The sequence below is a fragment of the Jaculus jaculus genome, chromosome 10 (genome assembly GCF_020740685.1).
Source record: "Jaculus jaculus isolate mJacJac1 chromosome 10, mJacJac1.mat.Y.cur, whole genome shotgun sequence".
NCBI lineage: Eukaryota > Metazoa > Chordata > Mammalia > Rodentia > Dipodidae > Jaculus > Jaculus jaculus.
Window position 1 is genome coordinate 3,754,153 of NC_059111.1, and position 23,954 is coordinate 3,778,106.

The following is a 23,954-nucleotide window of genomic DNA, read 5'->3' on the forward strand; positions in this document are numbered from 1 at the left end:
CGCCCAAGGACCTGGGTTCAGTTTCCCAGTCCCCATGTTTGCTAGAGGTTCTGCCACACCCATTCTATCTGCCGGCAGCTCTGGGTGTTGGTCCTCACCTTCACCTTGAGGCAGTGCCTCTGTTGTTTGCTGCTGCATATTCCAGACTATCTGGCCTGTGAGTTTCCACATCTCCTGACTCTGCCTCTCATCTTGCCATAGGAGTACGCCCCCCCACCCCCACATAGAGTTCTTTTCAAAAATGGATTTGTGGGCTGGAGAGATGGCTTAGCAGTTAAGGTGCTTGCCTGCAAAACCAAAGGCCCCAGGTTCGATTCCCCAGGACACACGTAAGCCAGATGCACAAGGTGGCTCATGCATCTGCAGTGGCTGGAGGGCCTGGTGCACCCATTCTCCTTCTCTCTCTCTTTCAAATAAAAAATATGTTTTAAAACAACAGATCTGTTTTTGGGTATGTATGTGTGTTTGATGGATGGGTGTATGCATGTGCACAGGGAGGCCAGCGGCTGTTGTCAGGTCCTCCTCAATCACTCTCCACCTTACTTACTGACACAGGGTCTATCAGTTGAACTCAGAGCTTGCCAATCTCACTCCAGGGATTCCCTGCCCCCATCTCTGCATCCTCAGTACTGGGATTACAGGCCCGTGCCACCACGCCCGACACTGACGTGGGTGCAGGGTCTGCATGCAGGGCCTCAGGCTTGCAGGGTAAGCGCTTTGCTGATGAAGCCATCTCAGCAGCCCCACCATGAAGTGTTTTAATGATTTGCTTAAGTTCTTTCTTTCTTTCTTTCTTTCTTTCTTTCTTTCTTTCTTTCTTTCTTTCTTTCTTTCTTTCTTTCAGAGCAACAGACAGAGAGAGAAAGAGAGAGAGAGAGAGAGAGAGAATGGGCACCCCAGGGCTTCCAGCCACTGCAAACGAACTCTAGACGCATGCGCCCCCTTGTGCATCTGGCTAACATGGGTCCTGGGGAATCAAGCCTCGAACTGGGGTCCTTAGGCTTCACAGGCAAGTGCTTAATGGCTATGCCATCTCTCCAGCCCAGTTTGCTTAAGTTCTTAAACAAGTAGCTTCTATGTAATTAGCAGTGATTCCATCTTAAATACTAAAAAACTAAAATAAAATGAACATAAGCTGGGTGTGGTGATGCACGCCTTTACACCTAGCACTTGGGAGGCAGAAGTACAAGGATCATTGTAAGTTCAAGGCCAGCCTGGGACTACAGAGTGAGTTCCAGGCCAATCCAGGCTAGAGTGAGACTCTGCCGTGAAAAAACAAAACACAAATAAAAAGAAAACAAACAAACAACAAAAACAAAACCCCCCAAATCCCAAGAACAAAAACCTTAAACTTCATGTTAATACTCCAAAGATGGACCTTGGGTGAGAGTGGGCTCTTTGTTCCTACTCCCAATGTGGCCACATTGAAGAATTCTTTTTTTCTTTTTCTTTTTCGAGATAGGGTTTCACTCTAGCTCAGGCTGGCCTGGAATTCACTATGTATTCTCAGAGTGGCCTTGAACTCATGGCGCTCCTTCTACCTTTGCCTTCCAAGTGCTAGAATTAAAGGTGTGCGCCACCATGCTGGCTGCTGAATAATTCTTTCTCCTCCTCACACTGTTACTTGTTTCTTTAATTGGCCTGTTGGGGATGGGTAGTAGAACCAGTTTGTAAGGGCTGCCAGGGCCTAGCCTCTGACCCTCACAACTCCAGGCAGATGTAATTTTATTTATGGATACCAAAATCATCAATTTTTTTCCAAGGTAGGGTCTTGCTCTAGCCCAGGCTGACCAGGAATTCATTATGTAGTCTCAGGGTGGCCTTGAATTCAAGACGATCCTCCTACCTCTGCCTCCAAAATCATCATTTTTACATGCCACAAAATAAGTTGTTCTTTTGGTTTTCCTCCCAACACTTAACATTCTAAAAGCCATTCTCAGTGAGTGCTGTCTAAGTACAGGTGGTGGGTCTGTTTGCCCTGACCTCTGATCCAGGCCGAGGGCTGACGGCTGCAGGTAAGCTGGAAGGTAGGATGATGGAGTAACCCAGGGATGGTTGGCACCCACGCCACCAACCTGGGCTCGCGGTTCTGGCTAAGAGTAAGCGCTTTGACCACAGCTGAATGTTGAAGCAGTGTTAAAACGCAGCCCAAGTGTTAACTGTTTTGGGAAGCTACTGGATATTTCATTATCAACCAGGCATTTTCAAATCAATTTGTAAGCAGACAGAGATAAAGAGAGACCGAGAGAATGGACACACCAGAGCTTTCAGCGGCTGCAAACAAACTCCAGACGCATTTGTTACTTTGTCTATCTGGTGGGTCCTGGGGAATTGAACCTGGGGTCATGAGCCTTTGCAGGCAAGTGCTTTAACCACTGAGACATCTCTCCAGCCCTCAACCAGAATTTTGAAAGTGTGTGTGTGCATTTCTGTGAGCATGTGGAGGTCAGAGGACAACCTCGGGTGTCATTCACCTTTATAAAAAAATTTTTTTCAAGAGAGGGAGGGAGAAAATGGGCACGCCAGGCCTCTTCCCCTGCAAGCGACCTCCCGATGCTTGTGCCATCTAGTGCACATGAATGACCTTGCGCTCATGTCACCTTTGGGCATCTGGCTTACGTGGGATCTGGAGAGAGATCGAACATGGGTCCTTAGGCTTCTCAGGCAAGCGCCTTAACTGTCTCTAGCCCTAAAATTTTTTTCTTTTTTGAGCTAGGGTCTCAATGTGGTCCAGGCTGACCTGGAATTAACTATGTAGTCTCAGGGAGGCCTCAAACTCACTGTGATTCTCCTACCTCTGCCTTCCGAATGCTGGGATAAAAGGCGTGCAGCACCATGCCTGGCTGAAAATTTTTTTATGTAAACTGAGTCAATTTTTGGTTTTCAAAATTAGAACTTTATTTATTTGTGGAATCAGCATTTTTTAAAAATGACTCTTATACTTTAAAGTACACAATAAATTTTGATACATTCATCTGAATATATATTTACCATAGATTTTTTAAAAAACAATTTCAAAGCAAATTGTGTTTAACTTGATAGTTATAAGGAATAACTTCAGCATTATAAATAAAAACCTAAAACAAATACTGTTTGTATTATAATTTTGAGTCTGTTTAATTTTTTTGATTACAGAAAATGTAGGCTGAAATACTCTTTTGTTGTTTTTTCGAGGTAGGGTCTTGCTGTACCCAGGCTGACCTGGCATTCACTATGGAGTCTCAGGATGGCCTCAAACTCATGGCAATCCTCCTACCTCTGCCTCCCAAGTGCTGGGATTAAAGGCGTGCACCACCATGCCCAGCCTAAAATACTTTTTGAGATAACTAGCTTGTCCGTTATAAAAATGACCTTCCTGGCTCTCCTGCAGCAAGATGCATTGGAGATATTTTTCTGCTTGGGCTGGGGGCTGTGTGGCTCTACACAAGTGCCTTCCAGACATCCAGAGACAAGATGGAGTATGATGGGAGTAGGTAGGAGGAAGGCTTTACATCTTGAGACCAGACTGATGAAAAGAAAGCTTGGTGATTTCTGATGCTCTGAGGCTATTTAAATGGCCATATAAAGTCCCACTTCCAAGTGCCAGGTGTGGTGGCACATGCCTTTAGTCCCAGGGGAGGCAGAGGTAGGAGGATCACTGTGAGTTTGAGGCCAGCCTGGAACTATAGAGTGAGCTCCAGGTCAGCATGGGCTAGGGTGAGACTCTACCTCAAAAAAGAAAAAAAAAAAAATTCCTGCTTTCATAAAAAGTGTTCACATTGAGTTTTAAGCAATGAGGACATTTCCAAAAATGCATTGGCCCATATTAATATTACTTTGCTGACGTGGAAGAAGCAAATTCTGATGGCAAGATCCACATGTGACTACAATGGTGTACACTCCTAGAGATGCACTCAAACCAGGTATGTTCCTTCACCATGTGTTCTGAGTCATCTGGTTTTCAGATGAAGTCCTCTGCTTGGGGGTAGCCAGGTAACCTGGTTTGATATGATCTAAGGTCTAGTAAAGCACCCTCTTTGACTGAACACTTTACTGGGCACATTCTCATTTTTCATCTCCCCATGGTGTGACAGATGAAGTAACCAGAGCCCAGAGGTTTAACAAGTTGTGTGGGTTCACACAGCTGGTAGAGGGGTGAACCAGGCTGTTTGGTGGTCCTGCTGCATGCTGGGTGGCACTGGTGAGGGCACAGGAAGGGCACACTGACCCTCATCCAAGCCGAGGATGTGGTGTTTAGAACATGTTTTCTTCTGTCACTTGAAATCTACCATGGGCCGATTGCTGCCTGCAACGGTACATCCCAACACACTTAGCCGATGGCTGCAAGTACTTCTTACAGGGCTCACAGAGCCCTCATCAGTGTTTACGAATGTTTAGAACATACAATTACACTGTCTTGAGAAAGGCTTAATTTTTTATACAAACTGTTTATATGGTCATACCAACGTGGGGTGAACACACAGCTCTGCATACTGCCACTCCGCAGGTGCCCTCTGCTCACCAGTGTGTGTGTGTGGTGGGTGTGTGTGCGTGCGTGCGCAAGTACCACTGCACATGTGTGGCGGTCAGAGAACAACCTCCGGGTTCTTTCCTTCCTCTTTGAGACAAAGTTTCGGGTGTTATTGCTGCGGCTGGCCAGCAAGCCTCTGGATCCTCCTGGCTCTGCCTGCCATCGCCACAGGCAAGCTGGGATCACAGATGGATACGCCGGGATTACAGGTGTACAACACTCAGCGCCCAGCCTTGGGTGAGAGGGGGGGCGGGTGGTGGGAGGATCGAGCCTGGTCAGCAGGCTTGGGAGAGGCCTGTAACACCTGAGCCATCTCCCTCTTCCCATCACTCTCTCAACTGTTCACAAATGCATTTATACACCTGCAGGTTCCTTGAGGATGGAGACACAGCTAGATGCCATTACCACAGACAGTGTTACCCCCAGGGCCTAGCACATCCGTGTTTGCTGTGGTCGAAATTTAGGCACATCAGTGGGTTATAGGAGCATTCTACCTGTAGCATGCTGCTGTCTAAAGAGTCTTTAATTTCTTAATAAAACATTGTTTTTATAGTAAACAGTATTTTTACAAAGCATAAGAAATGTGGTAACAAATCTTTAATACAAATTATGCACTTAACTACTCTTTGGTTATTTTTAAACAAATTATTTGGTTTTTATACTAAAGTGATACTAAAAATATAAAACCTCAACTGCAGAAATTAGCTTTATCTGTAAACGTGAGAAATCCTGTAAACACATATTTACTACGTAACTGTGCAAGTGTGCAGAGTGACTACGAAGGCATGTCTACACACTGAGCTGCTTTGTGGAGTCTCGCTCTCATGGTGGAAGAAGGCATTCTAATCACACTGAGCCAGGAGCAGTGGAGGCTGCCACTTCTGACTGAGGTGGGGCAGAAGGGTCGTTAGGCAAGAGGAAGGCATCATACTTCTCACCCATGGCAAACAGGGATTTTTCCACGTCTTATGGAGCAGCCTGTGCGGTGAGGCAGTATATTAACAAGTGACAATTACTTTTTGAGAAAAGTAAATTTTTTTTTCAAGTGAGTCAATTGACCAAAAATATAGGTAACACACTTTCCAACACTTCCCCAGAGATCTTGGCAGTTAAGGTGCATGAGGCAAGTCTACAGAATAATAAATAGAGTAAATAGCCTTAAATGTATTAGTTCATTCAATATGCACGTTTTTCCCCCCAAATTTCAGTTTTCCGTCTCACAAAGCACCAAACTTTCCACACGTGGCACTTAGGACATTTCACAGTTTTCATCTCAGTAGTTTTGGAAGAACTGCGGGCGAGTGGGGCACCCGAGGTCACGTGACCAGGACAGCGCCCTGTCAGAGCACAGGACCGGCATCCTAGCGTGTGGACCCCAAAGATGGACCCAAACAACACTGTATGACCACAGCACTTCCAAGGGACCAACGCAATGGTGAAACTGTCACACTCTGTCGTCTACTGTTTTAAGTGATTTCCTCCAATATCTGGGAAGTGCCAGTGGCTAAGTTTTGGTAGTTCCCTGGAAAGTTTTAAGACAAGAATTGGCTTACAAAGCTTTGCAGTCCTTTGACACCCTACGTGGTTATCTGTACTCTAATCAACTCCATCGAAACCCTGAGTGTTTTCGATCGCCAACTGAAGCTTCTCCCACAGTTCTTCAAATGACTCATAGGGTGGCAAGTCCAAGCGGTTAAAGCTGAAAGGACACAGGGGGCCGGTCAGGAGGGGAGGGTGGTGGCAGAGGTAACCATGGCAACCATGGCTCCCCGGAGGACTACCCCACAGTGCTGACTGGTCGCCAGGCATGGGTGCTCCCTCTGGTCTTCACCTCCCCTCCAAATAACTGGCTCCTCCAGCCACGGTAGCTTCTAAAGGGGAATGTTCCAGCCCCTCCTGGGATAGGCCATCACCCTCGAGGTACAGACAACATATGGCCAACAGTTCAGACAGGTCTCTCCATCTTCTTCCAGGCCTACCAGGTACCACCGTCTCCTCCTCCCTTCAATGCCCACCCCCCACAAGAGGGCACACGGCCGCCCCCAGCCTCCCGGAGGACCTGCTCACCACGTATGTGCTCTGGGCAGCTTCTCAGGGGTGCCCCACTGTTCAACCGTGAAGGACTGTGGTCCGTTCGAGCCTGTTGGGAGGAAAAGTTTCCGTGGTTCAACTTGGGCATCTACAAATGCCAGGACCTCTTGCCACTGAAAACGAATACCACACGCTTGCAGCACTTTTCTGCGTCCAGTTTATGTGGGTGGCTGGCAAACAGGTGGCTTTAACTGCTGAGTCATCTCCCAGCCCAGCCTGTACTTTTTCTTACACACACACACACACACACACACACACGGAGAGAGAGATGGAGTGTGTGTGTGTGTGTGATAGAGAGAGAGTTACATGTGTGTGTGTGTGAGAAAGAGAGAGAAAAGAAGAAAAGAGAGAGGAGAGGAAAGGACTATTTAAAATAAGAAGAGCCAGGTGTGGTGGCACATACTTTTGACCTGGAACTACTCTGTAGCCCAGACTGGTCTCAAATTCATGGTGATCCTCCTACCTCAACTTCCTAAGTATTGGGATTAAAAGCATGTGCCACCAGACCTGTCCTTTTTAGTTTTGAGACCCACCGGAAACAGCTGTAATTTTGTTTATATAGTACCATTGTAAAAAATGAAAATAAGTTGGGCGTGGTGGCACACACCTTTAATCCCAGCACTTGAGAGGCAGAGGTAGGAGGATCCCTGTGAATTTGAGGCCACCCTGAGACTACATAGTGAGTTCCAGGTCAGTCTGAGCTAGAGTGAGACCCTACCTCAAGCCCCGCCCCACCCCCACCAAAAAAAAAAAAAAAAGAAAAGAAAAAGAAAATAAGCTGGGTGTAGTGATGCACACCTTTAATCCTAACACTCAAGAGGCAGAGGTAGGAGGATTGCCTTGGGTTCAAGACCACCCTGAGACCACACAGTGCATTCCAGGTCAACCTGGGCTATCAGGAGACCATGCCTGAAAAACAAAGCAAAACAAAAGCATGCAAAAATCAGTTCTAATACCAGCATATGAAGTTGTCAATTTTTTAAAATTTTGTTAACTTTTTTGAGACGCAGTCTTACTTTTATCCTATGCTGGCTTGAGAGTCAATATATAGCCCAGGGCAGTCTCAAATTTGGTAATCCTCCTGCTGTAGCCTCCTAAGGGCTGGGATTAGAGGAATGAGCCACCACGCTCATGGGCCTGTTTCAGCATAGAGAATGTTAGGGCCATGAGGTCCTGTTACACAGTCTGCATATTTGCTCATTAGGGACATTTTAGAAACTGTCTGTTTTTTCCCAGCCCTCAGCATCCCCTAGCCACGAGATAATTAGTGCTCTCCAACTGATCTGCACCTTGCTCCACTCTTCCTCACATTTCACATAATCATACCCAAATGTGTGCACACTTTCCTGCAGCAGCCACACTCAAAATATTTAATATTCTCAGTATCACATTTTTCCCCAGGGTCTCACTCTAGCCCAGGCTGACCCGAAATTCATGATATAGTCTCAGGCTGGCCTTGAACTCACAGAGATACTCCTATCTCAGCCTCCTGAGTGCTGGAATTAACGGCATGCATCATCAAGCCTGGCTCCCCAAAATTTTATTTATTTAAATATTTTATTTCTATTTATTGATGAGAGAGAAAATGGGCCCACCAGGGCCTCTAGCCATTGCAAATGAACTCCAGATGTATGTGCCACTTTGTGTAGCTGGCTTATGTGGGTTCAGGGGATTCGAACCTGGATCCTTAGGCTTCACCAGCAAGTGCCTTAATTGCCGAGCCATCTCTCCAGCCCTCCCCCAAATTTCAAACACTTCATGAAATCAGTGATGCTGTAGGCCTGGGAGGAGCAAGAGCTGGAAAGGGGACTCTTGTGTTGGACCTGTGGCCCCAGCTGGGAGCACTGTTTGGGGAGCTGTGGGAGCTGTAGGAGGCGGGGCTCTGCTGGAGGAAGTGGGTCACTGGGGTGAGCCGGGAGGTTTTACAGTCTGCTCCACTTCCTGTGTGCACTCTGCCCAGACAGACAGACAGATATATATATATATATATATATACACACATACATATGTTTATTTATTTACTAACTGGCTATAGAAGACACAGAGGAATACAGTAAAACCACAAAAAAAGTATTCCAGAGGGCCTGCAAAGCCTAAGAATCCAGGTTCAATTCTCCAGGTCCCAAGTAAGCCAGATGCACATGGTGGCTCATGCGTCTGGAGTTTGTTTGCAGTGGCTAGAGGCCCTGGCATGCTCATTCTCTCTCTCTCTTTCCCTCTCTTGTCTCTAGTAAATAAATAAATAATAATAATGAAAAAAAATTCCCGAGCTGGAGAGATGAGAGATGGTTCAGTAGTTATAGGCACTTGCTTGCAAAGACTAATGACCTGGGCTTGATCCCCCAGTACCCACATAAAGGCAGATGCACAAAGTGCAGTATGCATCTGGAGTTTGTCTGCAGCAGCATACTATCTCTCAATAAATAAATAAAACCTAAAACAACAAAAAATAAAACAAAGATGAGCAAACTGGTGAGCAGCAAAGTGAATGCCTGGCGTGAGGTTCTGCATGAAGCAGCCCCCTGGCGGTCATGAGCAATGTACAAGGAGCTGAATGAGGAGACCAGGTTGGCCAAGGGGCAGGCAAGAGGGGTCTGCAAGCCCTTGAGATAGCAACTGCTTTTATCTGCTTAAGCAGTTCCGCTTGCGGTCTGGGGAGACAGCTCAGTGGGTATAACACTTGGGGACCTGATAGTTCATCGCCCCACATTCCACACCAATTTATACCAGTTAACATTCTGTAGAACTACCTTCTCTTTAACCACCACTCCCAGGACACTGATATTTCATAGACGCATAATAGGAACAGAATTCTTTGCATGTATATGGTGTGTATGTACATGTGTGTGCATGTGTATGTGTGTATGTGCATATGTGTGCATGCATATGTGTGTGCAGGTACATGTGTGTGCATGCATGTGCAGGTACATGTGCATATCTGCAGGCATTGTGTATGTGTGTGTGTGTGCAGGTACGTGTGCACATGTGGAGACCAGACAGAGGCCAATGCTGGCTGTCCTCCTCCCAAGTTCTCTCTATTCTTCCCGATGGTGCTCCTCACCAAGCCTGGTGCTCACTGATTCTGCTAGATCGGCTGGCCAGCACGCCCCCGGGATCCTGCTGTCTCCACCTCCCCAGTGCCTCCAGACCCAGATCTTCCATGGGCGCCGGGGTGCCCAGACTATCACAGTAAGCACTTTACCCACTGAGCCAGCTCCTGAGAGGACAGCAATTAAAATTTAAGAATGGAAGACAGCCTTTCTTCCAGCTTTCTCCTTTGCTTCCTAATTAGAAGGTGGAAATATACCTTGGTTACTTGCATGGGTTTAACTTAAAAGTCTTAATTGTAGGGGCTGTGGAGAAGGTTCAGCAAGTAAGAGTGCTTTCTATGCAAGAGTAAGGGCCTGAGAGCGGCACTTCCTAGCACCGTGACAGCAGCTGGGCATGGCCACACACATCCCCAACCCCTGTCCTGTGGGGAGGGAGTGGCGACCAGAGGCTCACTGGGGCTCACAGAAGCAGTAACCTCCAGAATCAGGGAGAGACTTTCTCAAGAAAGCACAGGGACGAGTGATGGAGAGACACCCCAAGTCTTCCTCTGGTCTCTGCACACATGGTATTCATGAATCTGTACACAAACATGCATGCACACACTACATCACACCACACAGAGAACACACATGCACAAAAGACATCAATTCTTTTGTGTGTGCATCATATATACATATTTCTATGTGTGTGAGCATGTGCATGTGTGTGTGCATGGGCACATGACTGGGCATGCATGTTGGAGGCCAGAGGTCAATGTCAGGTGCTTCAATAGTTCTTCATTATATTTTTCTTTTCACTATTTATTTATTTATTTATTTAGAGAGAATTGTTGTGCCAGGGTCTCCAGCCACTGCAATTGAACTCCAGATGCATGCGCCACCTTGTGCAAATTTGCACACTTGCGCATCTTGTGCATCTGGCTTATATGGATTCTGAAGAGTTATAGATGGGTCCTTAGGCTTCACAGGCAAGCGTCTTAACCGCTAAGCCATCTCTCTAGCCCTCTTTTCACTTTTTTTTTTTTTTTTTGATGTTTCATAGTAGGGTCTCACTCTAGCCCAGGCTGACCTGGAATTCACTATGGAGTCTCAGAGTGGCCTTGAATGCACGGTGATCCTCCTACCTCTGCCTCCCAAATGCTGGGATCACAGGCATGCACCACCATGCTATTTTAAACTAGGCTAACCATTAGTGGAATAGTGCAATAGAAGCTTGAAAATTAACCAGCTGTGAAAATGTCAGTCAACCTGGCTCCAGGTGTTAGAGATCTTTGGAAAAACTTACCATATAATTCAGCAAATCCATTCATAGGCACTCGGGATGTACCAGTAACAAACTGAAGTAGTCTTATTCTTTTTTCTGAATCCATCATCAAAACAGCCTGAATAAGATAAAAGCTTTTGTTAGAGCAGACCTGTAAATAAGGTAAAGAAATTATCCTGAAAAGTGATGCTATTAGTATTTAGATTTCATTATCACTTATTAAAGTTTCTTCTTCTTCTTTTTGGTTTTTTGAGGTAGGATTTCACTCTAGTCCAGGCTGACCTGGAATTCACTATGTAGTCTCAGGGTGGACTTGAACTCACAGCAATCCTCCTACCTCTGCCTCCCAAGTGCTGGGATTAAAGGTGTACACCACCATGCCTGGCTTTTTGTTTTTATTGAGGTAGGGTTTCATTCTAGCCCATGCTGACCTGGAATTCACTATGTCTTGTCAGGGTGGCCTTGAACTCAAGGTAACCTCCTACCTCTGCCTCCCAAGTGCTGGGATTAAAGGTGTGCACCACCACACCCGGCTTTTCTTCCTTTTTAAAATTTTTCTAAAAAAATTTATTTTAGATAGACAGAGGGAGAGAGAGAGAGACAGAGAGAGAGAGAATGAGAACTGGCACCCCAGGGTCTCAGCCACTGCAATCAAACTCCAGACACTTGCGCCACCTAGTGAGCATGTGCAACCTTGCGTTTCCCTCACCTTTGTGCCGCTGGCTAACATGGGATCTGGAGAGTAGAAAACATGGTCCTTAGGCTTCACAGGCAAGCACTAACTGCTAAGTCATCTCTCCATTCCCTTCTTTTCTGTTTCAGTTCTCAAAAAAACTTACCTGTGAGGCTTCAAGGCACCTTTTAAAAATGGGATTAGAACCTAATGAAAATTTCAGAGATAACTCATAGGTTTTTAAAATTAAAATTTGGGGTTGGAGAGATAGCTTAGCAGTCAAAGTGCTTGCCTACAAAGCCTAAGGACCCAGGTCCGATTCTCTAGGACCCATGTAAGCCAGATACACAAGGTGGTGCATGCATCTGGAGTTTGCTTAGAGTGGCTAGAGGTCCTAGCATGCCCATTCTGTCTATCTGTCTTTCTCCTTTCCTCTCTCTCTCTCTCTCTCTCTCTCTCTAATAGATTTAAAAAATTTAGCTGGGCGTGGTGACACACAACTTTAATCCCAGCACTTGGGAGGCCAAGGTAGGAGGATCATCATGAGTTCAAGGTTACCCTCAGGAAAAAAAAAAAAAAAAAAGAAAAGCAGTTAAGGCACTTGCCATCAAAGCCTAACAATCTGGGTTCAATTCCCTAGTACCCATGTAAAAGCCAGATGCACAGTGTGTTTAGAGTTTGTTTGCAGCAGCTGAAGGCCCTGTGGCATGCCCATTCTCTCTCCCTCTGCTTGCAAATAAATAAAAATACTTAAAAAATTAAAAATTTGAAGCCAGGTGTGGTGGCACATGCCTTTAATCCCAGCACTTGGGAGGCAGAGGTAGGAGGATCGCCATGAGTTTGAGGCCATACTGAGAATCCAGAGTGAATTCCAGGTCAGCCTGGGCTACAGTGAGACCCTATCTCAAAAAAACAAAACAAAACAAAAAACCTGGGCTGGGAAGATGCCTCAGTGTTAGAGGCAGTTGCTTGCAAAGCCTGCTGGCACAGGTTCAATTCAACAGCACCCATGTAAAATCAGGTGCACCAACTGGCACATGCATCTGAAGTTTGTTTGCAGTGGCAAGAGGTCCTGGCATGCCCATACTTCCCCTTTCCTTGCAAATGAATAAATAAATAAAATTTAAAAAATTATTGATTTCACCAAATGGCATATTTGTGATAAGGATTTTAAAGCCACACTACAGGTTTTTACAAGTTTTTGACTCTCCCGTTCTGTCAGAAGCCAGATGCTACCTCGTGATTCCTGTCACCATTATTCACTGAAATTCTCAACACTTTCTTTCCTTATCTTTAAATGTGTGGGAGGGCAGGGACTGTGCCCAAAGGTTCAGAAGCGCAGTCAAGGACAGCATCTGCTGGTGGCTGTTTTGGGCTTTGTCTATGTGCAGCCTACCAGCATAGCTAATGAGGAGTTGACGTAAATGTGATTTAAGCTACCACACAGGAATTATGAAAACAGAAGTCTCAAATTACCTTCCAAAACCACTGGATGACGGGGTGATTTACACTGTAGCCGTTTTTGTACTTGGTGTGTTCTCTCCAGTCGCTCACATCCACATCTCCCAGCCCACACATAAGAAGCTGTAAAGACAGGCAGTGAGTATGTATGTTGCCAAAGTCACGGGCACAAGACTGTTTTAACATAAAACATAGTCTATCTTGGTGGGGCTGGAGATTGAATTTGGGACCTGGTGCATGCAAGTATTCTTACCACCAGGCTATATTCCCAATGACACAAAAATGTATTTCTTACCTCTAGTTCATTTTCATCGAAAATTTTGATGAGATCCTGTGGTATTAGTTCAAAAAACCCCTAGTAGAAAAAAAAAAAAAAAGTATTGCAAAATCTGGATATTCCTTCATTGCAGCTTCTGGGTGCCATGGAAGAAACCTAGTTTGCATATGAAGTGAGTGTGTGTATGTGTGTATGTGTGAGTGGTATATGCATGTGTGCACATGTGTGGTGAACATGTGTGTGCCAGTGTTCATACCTCATCACTCTCTGCCTTATCTCCTGGAGACAGAGTCTCTCACTGAACCTGGAACCGTCTTTCTGGCGGGACTGGCTGACCAACAAGGCTCAGTGAGCCTCCTGTTCCTGCACTGGAGTTACAGGCTGGCAGGCACAGCTGGCTTCTTCACATGGGTGATGGGATCCAGCCCTCACGCTGGCACAGCAAGTGCTCTTACCCGCTGGCTGTCTCCCTGGCCCCACATGGATGTTACCACCGTCTAGTCATGAGGTCTCAAGATTAGCAACAAAGTGAGGCGTCCACAATGCTTCCCCTCTCTGCCTCACAGCGGGTGTGGGGTGCAACGATGCATTCCTTTACCCCTCAGGCCTCTGCCCCTTCCACAGTGCCCCTTCTCCACAGTAGGTAACTCCCATTTGTGAAGGAAAACAGGCAAGTATGCAGAACAGAAGCCCTGACCCTCTCCTGGCCCCTCGCCATTGCAGTGGAGGGAAGGACACCTCCCAGGCCCAGCGGCCTCCACTTCCTGCTTCCTCAGGGAGGTCAGGCCTCTCATCGCCTCTCTCCTCTGAGCTCCTCTTCAGCCTCTGAAGGCTATCCAAGCTGCATCTACCTTAAAAGCCCAACAGCTGGGCTGAAGAGATGGCTTAGTGGTTAAGGCACTTGGCTGCAAAGCCTAAGAATCCAAGTTCAACTCCCCAGTACTCACACAAGCCAGCTGCACAAGGTAATGCATGCATGCTTGCTTACAGTGACTAGAGGCCCTGGCACACCCATTCCCCCTCCTGCCCCTCTCTCTCATTCTCTCCCAGATAGATAACGAAGAATATTGAGAAAGGAAACCCAAGAGCCAATACGTCTCTCCTGTTCCTTCATAGCTTGCCCAAACTGCATACACACTGAGCCACGTCACCTGCTCACACCCAGCTGCGCCTCGAAGCCTTGCCACCCACCTGCACCCCAGCTGCCATCGACGCCAGTGCCAGCTCTGCTGCTCGGCTGACAGGACACTTTGCATCGCCCATCTCATGTTACTCCCTGTCTTCTCTCTGTGGCGCTCAGGTTGGCCTCAGACTTGCAGCAATCCTCCTGCCTCAGCCACCACTGCTGGCAAGCCTGTTCACCTTTGTTACTTTCCGTTTGAGTCACCATTCGCAGATGACACTGCAGGCACCAGCCGGCTGGACACTGCCCTGTCCTTTCTCCTCCCGCGCTGCAGCGGGTCACGGCTTCAGTACCGTGGCTCTGTCCTGAGCACCCTGCAGCGCCCTGCCGCTCCTGTCCTCAGCACTTCACACAGACTCCCGGGACGCTTTCCCAACTGCCCTGGAGGGGACAGCCACTCTGTTAGTCTTAGCCTCTTCTAATTCATTTAGATACATTCGTCCGGAATGTTCTGACTAAGATGTACTGTGGGTCCTGGCCTTTCGCTGTTTAGTATCCTGGAATGCCACCTTCCTTCCTCCCCTGCCTGGACTCCAGAAGAAGCCACCCTCGCTGTCTCTCACCCAGCCTGCGACGGCCGCTTCTGCTCCCCAGGCTCGGCCTGGGCTTTCTCCCGCTCGTGCGGGTCTCTCGCTGCCAGGCGCGCCTCAGCCTGTCCTCCAGCGCTCCAGGCCTCCCTCCCCCTCCGTGGTTTGTACCTTTCGTCTGTGCTCATCAGGTCATTTCTCCCAGCACTCAGGAGGCTGAGGCAGGAGGATGACTGTGAGTTCAAGGCCAGCCTGGGACTACAGAGTGAGTTCCAGGTCAGCCTGGGCTACAGTGAGACCCTACCTCAAAAATTGTTTTTAAAAAATCACAAAATAGCATATGCAAAATGATCCTATTCAGGAAAAACAACACAATATACGGTGCTTACAGCTCTCATTCCTTTGACTCCTCGTGATGAGGGGGTGAGATGAGAGAGAAGACAGAAAGATGTTGACAGACACACGTTTACTGCTCAGACATCTTGAATGACTATCTTTCCACAGTGAGCGTCTACTTGAGGCATCAATTACAATATAAGTGTAATTTAGGCCAGTCAACATTGTTATGGATAGGGGAGCAGCTTCGGAGGCCACTCCCCTCCTTAATGAGCTAATGATAGCTAATGGTTGCTGGGGGAGGGGAAGGAGAGTGGTCCTCTTCTGTGGCGTAGCAACTGGTGAACCATGACAAGGAATTAGAAGACAGGGTATAGGGGAGAGTAATGTGGGGTACATGTGAACAATATGAATATATGTATGATAACATTAAAAACAAATTATACATACATATGTGTATATATATAAATATATATACACACACACATATATATTTCAGAACAGCTTTACAAAGGATGCTCTATACTTATTTTTCTTAGATGCAATGAAACTTATGCCATGCTTTAAAACTGGAGTAGCGCACCCCCAAAAAGCACATAACTTTTTATTGTATTTTTGGTTTTTAATTTTCTTTTAAATATGTTTTATTATTTATTTATTAAGAGAGAAGGGAAGGGAGAGGCTGATAGACAGATAGGCACATCAGCCACTGCAAAGAAATTCCAGATGCACGTGCCACCTTGTGCATCTGGCTTTATGTGGCTACTGGAGAATGGGACCTGGGTCCTCAGACAAGTGCCTTCTTTTTTTCCCCCCAAGGTAGGGTCTTGCTCTAGCCCATGCTGACCTGGAATTAGTCTCATGGTGGACTTGAACTCATGGCGATCTTCCCACCTCTGCCTCCTGAGTGCTGGGATTAAAGGTGTGCGCCACCATGCCTGGCTTTTTTTGTTGTTTTTTTTTTTAAAGGCAGGGTTTTGCTCTAGCCTAGGCTGATCTGGAATACACTATGTAGTCTTAGGGTGACCTTGAACTCACAATGATCATCCTACGCCTCCTAAATGCTAGGATTAAAGGTGTGTACCACCACTCCCAGCCATTTTTATTGTATTAAAAAATATTTATGTGCACTTGTGTGTGTGTGTGTGAGAGAGAGAGAGAGAGAGAGAGAAAGAGAGAGAGAGGGAGAGAGAGAGGGAGAGAGAGAGGGAGAGAGAGAATGGTTGTTCTAGGGTCTGTTGCCACTGCAAACAAATACCAGACACATGAGCCACTTTTTGTGTCTGGCTTCACATAGGTGTTGGGGAGCTGAACCAGCCCAGCAGCTTTACAACAAATGCCTTTAACCATGGAGCCATCTCGCCTAGTCCACCACATACCTCTTTAAAAGCAGCCATTTGTTTCTGGATTCGGTTGACAAATCGCCATTGTATTACAAGACTAGAAAGAAAAAGACATTTCATTTGGACTCGTATTGTAATGTTTAATCTTGGTTGCCAACATGACAGGATTTAGAATCACCTAAACTCTGGGGATGTCTATGAGTGATTTAAAAAAGAAAATTCATACATGTACATAATGTATTTTAATGTCTTCACATTACCTTCTTTTCAAAGAAAAAATACATTTTAAAATGTTTCTTTTTTTTGAGGAAGAGAAAGAGAGAGGGAAAGAATGGGTGTACCAGGGCCTTCAGTCACTGCAAATAAAACTCCAGACACATGCGCCACTTTGTGTATCTGACTTACGTGGGTCCTGGGGAATTGAACCTGGGTCCTTTGGCTTTAAAAGTGTCCTAACCACTAATCTAGCTCCCCTGCACCCCCCGCCAATAGCCTTCTTCTATCCCCCTCTCCTACCTTCCTTCTATTTAACTCCTCCTTTCTGGTGAAAGATTTTCTAGATTGGGTTGAGGTGGAGAGAACCATGACAGCTGTGGCTGGGCCATCCCGTGGGTACAGCAGACAGTTAAGCAGCAGCACTCAGCACCCTCTGCTTCCTGACCATGACTGCAATGTGACCAGCCAGCTTCTTGATCATGCTTGCTCATTGTTGTGCCCCCACCCCCACCATGATGGCCCACATGTCTTTGAGCCAGGAGCCAAAAGAATCCCTTCCTTCCTTAAGCTGCTTCTTGTCCAGGTATGTGGTCCCAGTAATTCAACAGTAAGTAATACACCTATGAACCATAAGGCAATCTTCATACATACTTATTAACAGCTAGGAACAGGAAGACTAGCTGAACCCAAGGGATAGCTAAATGCAGTCAGGTAACACCATACTGTATTTTTTCATAGGAAAGAGAACATTGAGCTTTTGGCCATGGGGGAAGAAAAAAAGGCTGAGAAAAATTTTCTCAATCTTACTTCTAGGAAAATACTCAGTAATGAAATACTTACTAGATGTATTCCTTTTTGTTCTTATTGGTGACCACAATTTCTGACCCACCAGTTTTCAATTCATGTTGATGTGTCTAAAATGAAATATGACACCTTGATGTGTTATTTTAGTGAAAAAAAAAGCAAAAAGTATACATATTAGTTGTACCAGAAACCTGGGTGTTTTAAATTGAATCCATTCAAAAGCTAAAAGCTAAGAAAACTTAAATATTAGTTTTACTAAAACAAATATGGAATGAATCAAATGTCAAGGAAAGCATGTGTTCTGGCTGTGAGGCAGCTTTTATTACCCAGAAAGTAAGGATAAAATAGAGCACAGAGGTGTCAAAGGTGTGGCGTACTGATATCTGAACTTAGGTCACAACATGCCTTTCAAACATTATGAGCCATTTGAAAACACACAAACCTGTCCAAAAAGCTCCTCATCTATGACGAACCTGAGGTCCAGTTCGGTTGGGTCATTTTCAAGAATCCATCTCAGAGAGTTGTAATACTCACTGTCCTGTGAGGAGAGACTTGCAGTTTAAGGCTGTGTACGTAGAAAGATATCTGAACTTGCATAGAAGGCACATTAGGGGCTGAATAGTCAGGGGAAAGATGAAATGTTAGCTAGTTTATGATAGTAAAAGAACCAGTTGTGGGAATTAGATAGTGTTTGCTCCAAAATTCTTTCAACTATATTATATATTGGAAAATTTTTGTAATGAAATGTTTGTATATACATTGAAATATTATAATTTATTAATTTATCCACCATTTAAAAACTAATTCTTGCTGGATAGAAGACTTAGTGGTTAAAGTGCTTGCCTGCATAGCCTAAGGATGCATGTTCAACTCTCCAGGTCCCACGTAAGCCAGACACACAAGGTGACGCAAGTGTGTAAAGTCGCACATGTGCACAAGATGGTGTGTGTGTCTGGAGTTTGACTGCTGTGGCATGATGCTCTGGCGCACCAATTCTCTCCCCCCACATAAAAGAAAAAGGCCAATCTTGGGCTTGCCTCAAAAAACAAAACAAAACAAAAAAACTAATTCTCTGGGCTGGGGATGTGGCCTAGGAGTAGAGCCCTGACCAACATATGTAAGACCCTAGATTCAATTCTTACATCATAAAAACAACCACCGCTGCCTGTTAACTCGTTCTTCCTACATAAAAGGAGTGGAAAGACATACCACCGATTCCATATCGTGAAGCGTTATCAGTTTCTGTAACATCATCTTGTAAAAGGGGCGGATGAAGAAACCTTCAAGAAATGAAACATGATCAGGGCGAACACCAAGAGAAAGCAAGTGGACAGGGACATTAAAAACAGCTGGACACTTGATACTGACCATCCAACAGTTTGCCATGATAGACCGCCATCCCAGCCACCCGACCGATGAACTTGAAGTAAGACAGGTGATCTTCGTTACACAAGCCAGAGTTGGGGTTTATCTGTAGGGTGTAATTATCTCTGCAAAGACAACCACATGTTCACACTCCTCTCAAGAGCTCACAGTACACAGTTTAACATGGCAAACAATTAGAACAAGTTCTCTTCTTTTAATGGTTATATACCTCTGTTAGAAAACACTTGACTAGCCGGACACCTTTAATCCCAGCACTTGGGAGGTAGAGGTAGGAGGATCACCATGAGTTCGAGGCCACCCTGAGACTACATAGTGAATTCCAAGTCAGCCTGAGCTACAGTGAGATCTTACCTCGAAACATACACACACACATTAAAAAAAAAAAAAAAAGCAAGAGAATGTACTAGAAGCTTGCAGACCAGGTAGTTTGGCAAATGCAGCAATGAACAAGGATACTAACGAGATCCTGCCTCAAAAATGAGATGAGGGGCTAGAGAGATGGCTCAGAGGTTAAAGGTGCTTGCAAAGCCTGATGGCCTGGATTTTTATTCCCCAATACCCATTAAAGCTAGATGCACAGAGTGGCACATGTGTCTGGATTTGTTTACAGAGGCAAGAGGCCCTGGTGTACTCATTCTCTCTCTGCACAAATAAATAATAAAGATACTTATGGCAGGTGTAATGGTATAGGGCTCTCCGGAGGCCAAGGTGGGGGGACTGCCTGAGTCTAGAAGTTCAAGGCCAGCCTGGGAAACACAGTGAGACCTAGTCTCTACATAGGTCAAGAAAGTGTACTCACGTTGCAGAGTACTCAAACAGGCCGTAGTAAGGGTTGAACATCTCCTTGGAGAGAAGGAAGAACCACTCCCGGGAGACTCCCCCGTAGTCCAGTCCCTTCTCTCCATCAAACTCGATCCAGAGCCGGGCCTTGAGCAAGTCGGCTCGCTTCACACCCATGATTCTCCGGTAAGAATCCTCCAGGACAGTTGCGCGGCGAAGTTTCATCTCAAATTTGTTTGGAATGTCATTCTAAAAAGCCCGAGAAGGGAGGCTCATGGTTGATATCAACTCACTTACTTCAAATCAGACAAGTTTAGCTCACGTGGATGCCGTAACACCTGCTGTGTGCCATGCTGTGTATTCCCCTTTGCTTTAAGTAATGCAGTCGGGAAAAGACAGCTGGGTGTGCTGTCCTCCTTCTCGACCTAAGTTCTCTCATTGTAGCTCAGGCTGGCCTGGGACTGAAGATCGTCTAGTCTCAGCCTCTCCAGGACTGGGATTATAGATATGCTATCACCATGCCCAGTTTAGACATAGCAGACATGTTAATGCACTTCTCTGGGGTGGCAGAATTCATGCATGCTTCTCTAAGCACTTGATCAAGACGAGGCAGGAGTGTTGCTGAGGCCACGCTGAGCTGCACAGTGAGTTGCAAGCTAGCCTGAGCTACATACATTGTGAGATCCTGTCTCAAAAAAATAATATGATTTAAAAATCCTAAATTATCCAAGTAGAAAACAATTTCCAAAGTAACTTAGATATAAAAGAATTTAAAAGCTCTCTGACACTTAAGAATTTTATCAGGGGCATAAATATAAAGTGTCATATTTCATTCATATTAAAAGTTTGGATGAGGCAGGGTATGGTTATCCACACCTTTAATCCTGGCACTCAGGAGGTAAAGGTAAGAGGATCACTCTGAGTTCAAGGCCAGCCTGAGACTACAGTGTGTGTACCAAGTCAGACTGGGCTAAAGTGAGACCCTACCTTAAAAAAGAGAAAAAAGGGCTGGAGAGATGGCTTAGCAGTTAAGGCACTTGCCTGCAAAGCCAAAGGATCCCAGTTCGACTCTCCAGGACCCACATAAGCCAGATGCACAAGGGGGCGCACATCTGGAGTTCGGTTGCAGTGGCTGGAGGCCCTGACATGCCCATTCTCTCTTTCTCTCTGCCTCTTTCTCTCAAATAAATAAATAAGATGTATTTTTTTAAAAAAGAGAAAAAAATTCTGAATGAAAAATCTGCTACCCCACCCACCATGTTTTTTTTTTTTTTTTTTTTTTGAGAGTGTCTTGCCTAGGTTCCCACCCACCATCTTGAATCAGAAAATCCTTCAGGTTAGAACTCCAGAAAGCAAAGCCAAACATTGCCACCTAGCGTTAATGTTTATAAACTGCAGGGAAAAGGAAGGAAGGCATTAAAGGGTTAGAGAGATGGCTTAGTGGTCAAGACGCTTGCCTGCAAAGCTTAAGGACCCAGGTTCCATTCCTCAGGACCCACGTTAGCCAGATGCACAAGGCAACACATGCATCTGGAGTTCATTTACAGTGGCTAGAGGCCCTGGCATGCCCATTCTCTCTATCTGCCTCTTCCTCTCTCTCAAATAATAAATTTTTTTTTTAAGAAGGCATTAAAAATGTTAGGAAGACTAGAGGCACTTGCTTGCAAAGCCTGATGGCCCAGGTTTGATTCCTCAGTACCTGTGAAAAGCCAGATGCATAAAGTGGCACATGTATCTAGAGTTTGTTTTCACTGGGAAAAGGCCCTGACATGCTCATTCATTTTTTCTCTGCTTGAAAATAAATAATAAAAGTTTACAAACTGGGCGTGGTGGCACACATCTTTAATCCCAGCACTCGGGAGGCAGAGGAAGGAAGTTCAAGGCCATCTTGTGACTACATAGTGAATTCCAGGTCAGTGAGAATTAGAGCTACACCCTACCTCGAAAAACGAACAAAGTAAAAAAAGAAACGAACAACAGTGACAAATGGATGACTGTCAAAGAAAAACAACAAAAAACAAAAGCCAATGTAAAGGAGCTCAGAGAATTTTCCAGAACTATCGAAGACAAGGCTGTGCTGCACTATTTTTGCACCGACTGTACAAAGAGCAAGTTCCACAAACCCCACCAGAAAGAACCAAGTTTGAGCACTTTTAATGATATTTTTCTACATCACAAAGCATCTTGAAAAATAAACAGACGCAGTGAGTCTGCGTCACAAGTGGTTAACAACCAGGCGTCCTTTTTCTACGAGGAACTCCTTACTCAGTGTGTTTCAAACACACAAGTCCTCCCTCAGCTGCTCTTAGAAACGCACTTCCCTGTGACTTCCAGTCTATACAACGGTCGTGCCCCAAAACTTGCTGCAAATGTCACGAACCTGCTTCTTCAACTTTCTTCGGAAGAATTCATACTTTCTTTTGTAATCCCTGGAGTAGGGCACTGCCTGTAGTTGAAAATTTTGGAAAAATAAAGAAGGCTGAAATTTCTTTTATTCTGGTATAACTTTAGAAGTTCCCCCCTCTTAGTATTTTATGAGCATAAGTCAACAAAATTAAAACAGAATTTTTGAAAGTTAAAGTGCCATTTGAAGAAAAACAGATATAGAACTTTAGATTTTTAATTTCTGTTTAAGATAAAATTGAATTCAGCAATTCCTATGGCTGCAATTTTCATCATGCAATATTCCCGAACTGTAACGTGCCAGAGACAGGAAATTTCTTCCAAGTACAGAAACATTAGAAACAAAAATTTCCATTTCTGAGAAGACTTTCAAAGTGATTTCTCCGTCAGGGGACAATCTGAAAAATGCACTTTTCCCTTGGGCTCCCAGGACCTGCCTTTCTCACTCATTATTTTAAAATTGTGCACTGAGACGCTAAGCAGACATCCAAGACAAGCCGTGTGTTCAGTAGCTGTAAAAGAGCAGTTCTCCCGGTTAACCTGATTCAGAAGTAGCATGATCTGAAATCATGGTGGTATTTAAACTCATACACGGGTGTACCTTAAATAGTGGGCATTTACAATGACTTTTACTAAACATTTATAAGGCACAAGCCTGTCATTGGCAGGGCTTTCCACCTGCTCATTCTGTCCAGTGCAAGAATGACATCATGCTCTCGCTTCAAAGAACTGAGACCTGGAGTGGCAGGGAGCGAATAGCAAAGGTGCTTTCCTCTCAGCTCCTGCAGGTTTTGCCCTTGAAGTGAGGTGGCAGAACACCCCCATCAGGGCACACGGGTTTGGAGAGACTTACTGGTCCAGTAATTGCTACATTCTGCAGCCGAGGATCTTCCCATTGCGTTCTCTTTATATCTGAAAGGAAGAAAAAGATGTTCTTCTTCCCATGTACAAAATACAGTGTCACAAAAAGTCGTATAATAAAAAAAATCACATCTCACATACTGTGATTTATGTAGAAGATTCTTCCATCTGTGTGAGTTCTTTCTTCCCATCCTGGCTGTAATTAAAAATGTATTGTTATTGTATAAGAACAGGGTTTCAGATGCACTGGTACCAAGTGTGGTGGTGCATGCCTTTAATCCCAGCACTGGTGAGGCAGAGGTGGGAGGATTGCTGTGAGTTCAAGGACACCCTGAGACCACATAGTGAATTCCAGGTCAGTCTGAGCTACAGCAAGACCCTATACCTTGAAAAACCAAAACCATGAACAAAAACAAAAACAAAAAAGCACTGGTCATGTGGTTAATTTGTGCACACCATTTTTTGTAGAAGGCATCTGTAGTTTAAGAATGTAATTAATGGGCTGGCGAGATGGCTTAGCGGTTAAGCGCTTGCCTGTGAAGCCTAAGAACCCCGGTTCGAGGCTTGATTCCCCAGGACCCACGTTAGCCAGATGCACAAGGGGGCATACGTGTCTGGAGTTCGTTTGCAGTGGCTAGAGGCCCTGGCGCGCCCATTCTCTCTCTCTCTCTGCCTCTTTCTCTCTCTGTCACTCTCAAATAAATAAATAAAAAAAAATAACAAAAAAAATTTTTAAGAATGTGATTAGTTATGGCTGTTAAGGAACTACTATATTCCCAAGCAGAAAAT

General features: G+C 45.3%; 1 protein-coding gene across 6 annotated transcripts in view; it reads right to left on the reverse strand.

Moving 5' to 3' along the window:
- Nucleotides 1-2,913: 2,913 nt before the first annotated feature.
- Nedd4 (NEDD4 E3 ubiquitin protein ligase) overlaps nucleotides 2,914-23,954 on the reverse strand; it is a 121,699-nt gene continuing 100,658 nt past the window's right edge. For 5 of the 6 annotated variants that reach the window (XM_045161033.1, XM_045161034.1, XM_045161030.1 and 2 more), the window contains 14 exons: nucleotides 23,307-23,361; nucleotides 23,158-23,216; nucleotides 22,282-22,347; nucleotides 19,921-20,150; nucleotides 19,104-19,225; nucleotides 18,945-19,015; nucleotides 18,178-18,273; nucleotides 17,772-17,845; nucleotides 16,752-16,812; nucleotides 13,345-13,404; nucleotides 13,065-13,172; nucleotides 10,937-11,033; nucleotides 6,578-6,650; nucleotides 2,914-6,209 (listed from right to left, as the gene is read on the reverse strand). In XM_045161033.1, the coding sequence (XP_045016968.1) occupies nucleotides 6,107-6,209; nucleotides 6,578-6,650; nucleotides 10,937-11,033; nucleotides 13,065-13,172; nucleotides 13,345-13,404; nucleotides 16,752-16,812; nucleotides 17,772-17,845; nucleotides 18,178-18,273; nucleotides 18,945-19,015; nucleotides 19,104-19,225; nucleotides 19,921-20,150; nucleotides 22,282-22,347; nucleotides 23,158-23,216; nucleotides 23,307-23,361 (1,275 nt within the window). In that variant the 3' untranslated portion in view covers nucleotides 2,914-6,106. The remainder of the gene's footprint in view (nucleotides 6,210-6,577; nucleotides 6,651-10,936; nucleotides 11,034-13,064; nucleotides 13,173-13,344; nucleotides 13,405-16,751; nucleotides 16,813-17,771; nucleotides 17,846-18,177; nucleotides 18,274-18,944; nucleotides 19,016-19,103; nucleotides 19,226-19,920; nucleotides 20,151-22,281; nucleotides 22,348-23,157; nucleotides 23,217-23,306; nucleotides 23,362-23,954) is intronic. The other variant, XM_045161029.1, reaches the window with a different exon arrangement.